At 47.7% G+C, this 9,044-nt stretch overlaps 2 protein-coding genes across 4 annotated transcripts in view; both read left to right on the top strand.

Moving 5' to 3' along the window:
* Positions 1-471: 471 nt before the first annotated feature.
* timm10b (translocase of inner mitochondrial membrane 10 homolog B (yeast)) lies at positions 472-3,300 on the top strand. 3 transcript variants are annotated; one of them, XM_061249331.1, is made up of 4 exons: positions 472-654; positions 764-859; positions 2,015-2,309; positions 2,484-3,300. In XM_061249331.1, the coding sequence occupies exons 1-4, from the start codon at positions 625-627 to the stop codon at positions 2,726-2,728; spliced, it is 666 nt and encodes a 221-aa protein (XP_061105315.1). In that variant the 5' UTR covers positions 472-624; the 3' UTR covers positions 2,729-3,300. The 3 variants fall into 3 exon arrangements, with proteins under 3 accessions (XP_061105315.1, XP_061105313.1, XP_061105314.1); XM_061249329.1 differs by having other exon boundaries at positions 2,015-3,300; XM_061249330.1 differs by lacking the exons at positions 472-654; positions 764-859 and adding an exon at positions 1,726-1,855 and having other exon boundaries at positions 2,015-3,300.
* Positions 3,301-4,938: 1,638 nt separating this feature from the next.
* LOC133134051 (integrin-linked protein kinase-like) overlaps positions 4,939-9,044 on the top strand; it is a 19,567-nt gene continuing 15,461 nt past the window's right edge. Inside the window, exon 1 of the mRNA XM_061250434.1 lies at positions 4,939-5,093. The gene's annotated coding sequence lies outside the window, so the exon portion shown is untranslated. The remainder of the gene's footprint in view (positions 5,094-9,044) is intronic.

The following is a 9,044-nucleotide window of genomic DNA, read 5'->3' as shown; positions in this document are numbered from 1 at the left end:
CATCTTAAAAATGTTTCAAATCAATGACACATCTGAAAACATTATTGTTTGCTTCAGACCTTCACATAATATGGGACTATGGTTACATTGCACTGTCATTATATTTTCAATGTCACCTGTAAGTTTCTCAGTGGAGGAATGTTTATTTTATTTTTTATCAGAGCACTTTGGTTGTTCCAACAGCAAGGAACTTAACCTGAGGTAGTTGAGTAAATATACTAATCCCGTGGTTTGATTTAAATGTAGTTTATCTCAGTAATGTTGAACCATGGCTTTGTCAAGTAAATACGGTTGGCGATGTCAAGGGAACGACAGCACGGCGACACGAACCGATAAAATCCGAATAGGTACGGACCACGGCGAAACACGACCAGACCTCTTCCGTGTGCGTCACGAGTGACGTCTCATAAAAGTAGGCGGGTATACAGAAAAAGATGGCTGCGCCTATGTGAAAGTCACGTCGTGTGTAGCCTATGTGTGTGTGTTTTTAAAAAACGGTAAAGCATTATTTAAACCTAGATATAGAGGCGAAAGTGAATTGAGTTAAACAACCACCTTCAGCGTGGTGATATTTCGAGATCTCTAGGCCGTTTAGGATTGTGATACAGCACTTAGCTTACCAGAATGGAACAAGAGCAGCAACAACTACGAAATGTAAGTTTGATCATATAGTTTTAATTTCAGAACAAGACGCACCAGCAGTTACGTAACTTTATTTCATGTTTATGTGGTTAAATTATCTGTATCTTGATTCGATCTGCAGCTCCGCGATTTCCTCCTTGTGTACAATCGAATGACGGAGATCTGTTTCCAGCGATGTACAAGCAACCTTAACTACAGGACTCTCACGATGGATGAGGTAAAATTAAACCATCTAAGTAAAGCGCAAACAAACTGATTTCGCCAGTGTCGGGACAACGATCGCATTCACCTGACTGGCGCACGTAACTCACTTATGTCGTAGCTCTGTCTTGACCGTAGTCTAATGAATGCCTCTCGGTTGTCATGGGAGAATATGGCCTCGTGCCGTGCAGTTTCATCACATTAGTATTTGTAGCCTACTGTATCATGTTGCGATAAAAAGAATGTTAAAACAATACGCCTTTTAATAATGGTATTTTTCTCAATTACATTATAGCCTTACGTCCCAATGCGTCAGTATGGGCTACCATTGCTAGTAAATTCGGATCATCGCGCTACCGATGAGACGGCATTCTGTACTTGTGCGTGTAAGATTTAGTACAGATTAGCTGTGTCCCAAACAGCATACTTCCTTCCTTTGCTCTGCACTACCGTGCTTGGAAATCCACACTCTGGAGCAGTGAGGATTTGCGATTCCATTGGAATAGAGCTTTTATTTTACTTTTGATGAAATTGTATTCGCAGAAAATTTACATTTTATCGATTAAAAAATTACAACATGGATCAAGCTACTCAGACAAACATTCCCTTAGTATGCCATTTCTGCTTTTGGATTTTTGTTTGAAATATGAAATATTAGCTGTTTTCTTATGTAATGTGTATGTAATGTATTTTTTTTGTTATTCTATAATTGCACAAATGCAGTGTAGTGATTTGGCTGGTATACCTTGAGATGCCATAGAACAGCGCTACTCAACTCCACGTCCTGTGGGCCACAGCACTACTCAACACCTGATTTCACTAATTGTTTAATGTGCTCGGTTCAGATAATGAGCTCATTAGTGAAATCGGGTGGTGTTTTCTGCTACCGTGCGCTACATCTGCAGACACTGCGGCCCGCAGGACGTGGAGTTGAGTAGCGCTGCCATAGGATGTCTGGAATATGATGATACCACATAAATCGAGTTCTCTGTTTTTCACAAAACATTTGCATGTATGATCTAATCCTTCAAAGTTTATTTTTATTTTTTTTGCTTTCTGATCTTTAATGGTACAATATGTAAGATGTTTGTGTTAAAACATCGTTACAAGACCATTGTAAATCCCTTCCTATCGTTGAAAAAGGCGTCTTTTAACGCGCTCTCTCGCGCAGGAGCGCTGTGTGGACAGCTGCGCGGGGAAGCTGATCCGCTCCAACCACCGGCTGATGGGCACGTACGTGCAGCTGATGCCCGGCATCGTGCAGCGCCGCATGCAGGAGATGGAGGCCAAGGCCGCCGAGATGGGCCTGTCGGCGGAGGAGGCGGTATCCACGGCAACAGCCGCTTCGCCAGACGCAGCCGCGGCGGAATCTTCGCCGGCATTTGCTCCGCCCCCCGCAGGGCTGGTGGGAGAGATGGCTCCGGTTATAGAGCCTCCTACTGGTGGAGTAACTGATTTTACACCAGGTATAGCGCCTCCTACCGGTGGAGCAATGGTAGATATTTCACCAGTTATGGCACCTCTTTCTGGTGGAGTGACGGATATTGCACCAGTTATAGCGCCATTACCTGGCGGAGCCGTGCTAGATAATTCACCAGTTATAGCGACACCTACAACAATAGATATTCCTCCGGTTTTAGCACCACCTGCGGGTGGGGCGACGTTGGATGTCCCGCCTATTTGGGAGCCACCACCAGTGATGGAACCGGCACAGATTCCCCAAATCCTGTCCCCGCCTCCTGGAGAAACCGGCCGAGAGTCTGCGTCTTTGTCCGAGACGCTGAGGTCCCTGCCGGACCTGACCGCCACCCCCCCTGTCCCGCCAAGTCCGCCCGGCAACGGCCTGTCCAATCACGAGCCTCCACCTCAACCGCCAAGCCAGTGACCGGGAGACCGCCTGCTCCAGACCTGGGTTCAGATAGAGTGCATGTTTTGGATTCAAATGATAATTTGTTATTTAGCTGACGCTTTTATCCAAAGTGACTGACAGTTGATTCGACTAAGCAGGGGACAATCCCCCCTGGAGCAATGCAGGGCCTTGCTCAAGGGCTGAACAACTGTGCAGATCTTATTGTGGCTACAGCGGGGCTTGAACCACCAACCTTCACAGTCTGCCCCATACTTTTCTGCATTTGACTAAGTTTGCCTGGTGTATTGGAACAAGTGAAATGATCCCAAAAAGTGTAAACCCCGCCTGCTCCTCCTTGCAGGCTCAAATGCGCCAGGCAAGATCAGTAGAGCGCAGGAAACGGTGCCGTTCTATATAAACCCAGGTCTGGTGTGCTCAGATGATCTGTCCGTAAGACTGTGTGGATAACGCAGTACTGAAGAGACTGGCACAGGAAGCTGTTCGGTCAGGAAACGTTACACTGCTGTAGTTGGGGACTCTGTGACATGCTTGTCAACGTGAACTCTTCTCTCTTTTTTTTAATTAAAGATGACATGGAATTATTGACAGTTTCAGACCATCTTTTCCCCTGATAATAATCATAATTACTTTAATGGATAATATGTGGCTAATAAGGGCTTTTTAGCAAAGGGTGGGGGCAACCCACCTCAACCCCTCTGGGTTAGAATTTACATTTTTTACAAAAATGAGTGCCTCATGTTATTTATGGGGCAATGATGAGAGAGAGAGAGAGAGAGAGAGGTTTGGAGTTTCCTCCAATCAAAATGGAGGGGAAAAAAAAATCTACTCACTTGATTAAAGACCACGATTAGTTCATTAGTATAATCAGGTGTGTTACTGCTGGGTTAAAACAAGAACCTGCACCCACGCCGGCCCTTTTAGGATAAGATTGGACACAGTAATCTCGGATCTCAGAGGGTCTCTGCATTCCCGGATTTATAGTCCTGGCACTGTGTTTTACATTTCTTGAAATTCCCATTAAGATGCTCTGTCTATGTGTATACAAATACAATTCAACATGGGCATGCAAGGAAATGAAATCGGAACAAAAGAATTTCACTGAATATTTTTTCTCCAGTAAATCAGGGGAAGAGCTGTAAATCTATTGTAGACTAATATTAATAAATTATTTCAGGGGGAAAAAAAAATATATATACCAGTCCTTAAAGGACACTGTGAAGGACACAATGGTGAACTCTCATTATTGTCGTCCTTCCACCAATCAGAATTATTTTAATGTAGTTGCAACGTTGTGCCACTGGAGGGCAACAGACCGCAGCTTCCATATCGTTGTAATATTGAAACAGGGCTTACTGGTTATGTTACTGGATGTTTACAGACCCCATGCAATATGCCGATTCTGGGTTAACTGAAGCAAAGCAAAATTGTGGACATACTTTGTAATTGCGCTTTGGCATAATAGGCATTTAGTTTGAATTTTAACGAAAATATCACTGCACTGATTCATCAAGTCCGCTTTCTCCAAAAGCCCTGTTACTTCTGTTCCGTTTGTACGGGAGCGCCCAGACACTTTGCTCTCGCACAAACACACACGTGGTGGATGTGCCTGGCATAACATCATCGCCCTATCAGCAATTATCTGTGTTGCAGGGGCTGCTACCAGGCAGATATCCAACTATTTCACTGCAGTACGCTGTATCCTGTTCAAACAAGCCAACACCGCTAAATCCTGATTGTATAATTCATGCCTGTTGACATGTGTTATGAAATGAAGCAATGACTAGGCGATGCCACAATCCAGCGTGTTTTCGCGAAGCAGTAGCCTGTTTGTTCTGAGGTTGAACCAAAGGGTGGTAATACCCAGGCTATTCAGCGTGTTTTATTGCCGTTGGATATACATTTCCCCCTGTAAAATATTGCTAAACTCGCTAATTTGGCCGCATAACAAATGCTATTGTAGCCTACAGATTATTCCATCTTCCAGAAATCCATGACATTTTTAAACCCTCAAAGTGAATTGGAAATAAAGCCCGTGTTTTTGGCCTATGTAATGTAATGCAATTCTCATTTCAGTCAACTAACTGGAAAAAATAATTTCAAAAGGGCCTTTGTTATTTATTTAAAATATGTACCCGCAGGGGCTGTATTTCGCCGACATTTTCTCACCACACCAGATGAATTCACGGCTTGCGGCGAAAGGTTTCTCCCGCAGGGGGTGCCGTTCTCGACCCGCCTCTGGACGGACAGGCAACACTCGAGTGCTGCACGTCAGAGGGACATTTTTTTTTGTGTGAAACGAGGGTGTGGCGGCGGGGATATCGGGACAGTTCAGTGGGTCTTTGGCTGGTTTGGGAAATAGCGACTGTACTCGAACCGACAGGTAATTCATTTCATTTTACTGCACGCTTTCGTGATTGTTTTCTTATACTGTCTTGCAACAAGCTTTCTATTTTTCCTCTAATCTAAATAGTGGTCCTCTGCAAAGACTTTACAGGATAGAATGGCTAGCTAGCTAGTTAGCTAAAGTTACAGCATATTTCGCTTTATGGCTAGAGTGCTGCTAGCCTAGCTGACTGTCTGGTTCAGGGCAGGGAAGAAGGAGAATAAACTTATAGGTGGCTAACTAATTTTAGCTTAACTCTGCCAGCTGTTGCCCACTGAAAAAGCCCTATTAAAAGACGCGAGGCTGGTTTATCGAGCCAAGAAAAGACCACTAATGGTAATGTAGCCACATACACATTTCCCTGCACTTCCGTGGATCTCGTTAAATACAGCGGTAATGTTTGCTAACCGATGACCTCACCACTAGCCGAATAGTTCGTCTACTTGCTAACTTCGAGCTCGGAAGCTTCGGTGGCTAGTCGGTAGGCTACTGCTACTTAGTTTGTCAGACGTTTGAAAACTTACATTAGTTAGGCTAGCTGTAGTCTACATAGCCGCTCGCTTGATGGGATAACCAATTTAAACCACTGTAAAGATTTAGACTAGCAAACTGACAATGCAAGTGAGGTCATTCATTGGGAATATCACTGTCCTTAAGCTGTTGCCTACTAGATAGCTGTAAGTAGAAATATCTCACTCTTATAATAGCCAAGGTTAGGTACTCCTTTCTATTTGTAAAGTTATGAATTCGCTGCTAGTTATGTTATCTGATAACTATCATCACAATAAGATGACGCCAGAGTGCTTATCTACCAAGTTAAATTATCGTGCACGTCTGTCGAACTAGTTTATTTGAGGTTTTCATAATTCGCCGCCAAGTTGTAGGATTGTGCGTTTATTAAAAAATATTTTTAAAAGTTAATATTTGTATACGTTTTTTTCCCACGTTATACTTGCGCATGTTCCACCAGTAGGCTGAACGCTAGAAGGCAGCGACTTTTAATGTAGGGTAACGATACATTGTATTTCATGTGTCCATGTCAGACGGTAGACTGTGGTCGTAAAAGTCAAGTCTCGTTTTGAAATCAACAATTCACACGAATCAGCGGTTGTGCCATGGCCATTGACGCGGATTCCGTCGAAGCCCCAAGACGAAGCGATTTGTCAGGAATGCGCTGAAGACCGGCTTCAGAGACCACAAAAGCGGCTTTGCAGTGCTCTGTGAAATTTGGGTGGTTTGTGTCGCTCTGTTGATATATGACGGCTTGCTGTCAGCGAATAAAATAGCGGAGTCAAGCTGAGTTGCTGGCGGCCGGCGTGTAAATAACCTTCTCTGGTGGGGCTTCTCTGAACACGCTAAGCCAAATGAGCCTACGATGTAGCCTTTTGCTGCTGCACAACTGACTTAAAGCTGCCTCTTCGCATTATAAGTGTTGTTGGTTTTGAGTTGCTGCAACAGCTTGCGTGTGTGTACCACTGAAATAAGGTTGCGCAGCGTGTTGGTTGCCGTAATTCGCTGTACCTGGAGTTTGAGCTTTCATGGATGCACCTGAAAGAATACCTGGACTAATATCCTCAGAATCACTCAGGAGAAATAGACTTTTCTCTGTCCATTTTCCCATCTGTAGGTAAATTAAATCCACACATCGTCCTTCACACACAGACACCATAAACTTGATAATGCTAGAGCAACATGCAATACATGCCCTTTTAAGGTGTGATGTCACGAATATGTGATTAGAATATTCTTAAGTCAGTACACATTCTTAAGTCTTAAGTTCTTAACCAGTAGTGATTGTGTTGATGTCACAATCACTACTGGTAATTACTGATGTCACAAATATTACGTGACTGGAATGTTCTGGAGTGAATATTCTAATGCTGATGTCACAATCACTACTGGGAATTGAGAGCAGTGGAGTTCTAGAATCTGGAATTCTGAGGGAAAAAAAAAAACAAAAAAAACATTCCAAGAAACCTCCTGTTGAAGTGCTTAAGTGCCTTTGAGCGAAAGCTACATCTGCATTACCCCCCCACTCGGGGGAATCAAACCTGCAGCCCCCTGAGCTGGGCGCCCGGAGGTCCCCCGCGCTGAGCCTGGATGGAGAGAGTGTTACAGCCGCGTGGCGCGCGCCAGGCCCGCTGGAGGGAGGCCCAAAGCTCGGGAGAGAGCGAGGGGCTGGAGCCGTGCTCGCTCGCCCAATCATGGCAATGCAGCGACCAGCCCCGCCTGGGAGGGGGTCCAGAAATGACTCAGTACCCCAATGCTTCACGGAGCGGTTTAAAAAGGCTGGATAATTATGGGCCGATCTTTTAGAAAGTGCACATTTTCACCAGTGTCCAGAGCCAGGTTTTTCTGGCATACTGTTTTTCAGGCTGTCAACACTCAATACAGTTTAGCTACATTCACTGGCACTGCAGGCACTTATCACTGTACTGGCCTTTAAAGAGTTGGAATATATATTTCACATCTATATTTCACATTTATTACCCTCTGGTTTCTGAAACTGCACCCCAGAACTTCCCTGTGGTGAGGGGGGGGGGGGGGGGGATTTGCACCCCAAACAACTTTTTACCTCCATGGCAGTAGAGTGATGGGGGCAGGGTGGGGGTACAGGAGGCAGTAGAGTGATGGGGGCAGGGTGGGGGTACAGGAGGCAGTAGAGTGATGGGGGCAGGGTGGGGGTACAGGAGGCAGTAGAGTGATGGGGGCAGGGTGGGGGTACAGGAGGCAGTAGAGTGATGGGGGCAGGGTGGGGGTACAGGAGGCAGTAGAGTGATGGGGGCAGGGTGGGGGTACAGGAGGCAGTAGAGTGATGGGGGCAGGGTGGGGGTACAGGAGGCAGTAGAGTGATGGGGGCAGGGTGGGGGTACAGGAGGCAGTAGAGTGATGGGGGCAGGGTGGGGGTACAGGAGGCAGTAGAGTGATGGGGGCAGGGTGGGGGTACAGGAGGCAGTAGAGTGATGGGGGCAGGGTGGGGGTACAGGAGGCAGTAGAGTGATGGGGGCAGGGTGGGGGTACAGGAGGCAGTAGAGTGGTGGGGGCAGGGTGGGGGTACAGGAGGCAGTAGAGTGGTGGGGGCAGGGTGGGGGTACAGGAGGCAGTAGAGTGGTGGGGGCAGGGTGGGGGTACAGGAGGCAGTAGAGTGATGGGGGCAGGGTGGGGGTACAGGAGGCAGTAGAGTGGTGGGGGCAGGGTGGGGGTACAGGAGGCAGTAGAGTGGTGGGGGCAGGGTGGGGGTACAGGAGGCAGTAGAGTGGTGGGGGCAGGGTGGGGGTACAGGAGGCAGTAGAGTGGTGGGGGCAGGGTGGGGGTACAGGAGGCAGTAGAGTGGTGGGGGCAGGGTGGGGGTACAGGAGGCAGTAGAGTGGTGGGGGCAGGGTGGGGGTACAGGAGGCAGTAGAGTGGTGGGGGCAGGGTGGGGGTACAGGAGGCAGTAGAGTGGTGGGGGCAGGGTGGGGGTACAGGAGGCAGTAGAGTGGTGGGGGCAGGGTGGGGGTACAGGAGGCAGTAGAGTGGTGGGGGCAGGGTGGGGGTACAGGAGGCAGTAGAGTGATGGGGGCAGGGTGGGGGTACAGGAGACAGTAGAGTGATGGGGGCAGGGTGGGGGTACAGGAGGCAGTAGAGTGATGGGGGCAGGGTGGGGGTACAGGAGGCAGTAGAGTGGTGGGGGCAGGGTGGGGGTACAGGAGGCAGTAGAGTGGTGGGGGCAGGGTGGGGGTACAGGAGGCAGTAGAGTGATGGGGGCAGGGTGGGGGTACAGGAGGCAGTAGAGTGATGGGGGCAGGGTGGGGGTACAGGAGGCAGTAGAGTGATGGGGGCAGGGTGGGGGTACAGGAGGCAGTAGAGTGATGGGGGCAGGGTGGGGGTACAGGAGGCAGTAGAGTGATGGGGGCAGGGTGGGGGTACAGGAGGCAGTAGAGTGATGGGGGCAGGGTGGGGGTACAG

This window comes from Conger conger, chromosome 7 (assembly GCF_963514075.1).
Source record: "Conger conger chromosome 7, fConCon1.1, whole genome shotgun sequence".
Lineage (NCBI taxonomy): Eukaryota > Metazoa > Chordata > Actinopteri > Anguilliformes > Congridae > Conger > Conger conger.
Note: the sequence above shows the minus strand (reverse complement) of the source record. Positions and strands in the feature narration are given on the sequence as shown.

Bases quoted from the DNA above. Each gene is read 5' to 3' on its own strand.
- timm10b (XM_061249329.1), top strand. From the start codon at position 625: ATGGAACAAGAGCAGCAACAACTACGAAAT. The intron at 655-763 runs GTAAGTTTGATC...TTCGATCTGCAG, and splicing joins AGCAGCAACAACTACGAAAT to CTCCGCGATTTCCTCCTTGT. The intron at 860-2,014 runs GTAAAATTAAAC...TCTCTCGCGCAG, and splicing joins GGACTCTCACGATGGATGAG to GAGCGCTGTGTGGACAGCTG.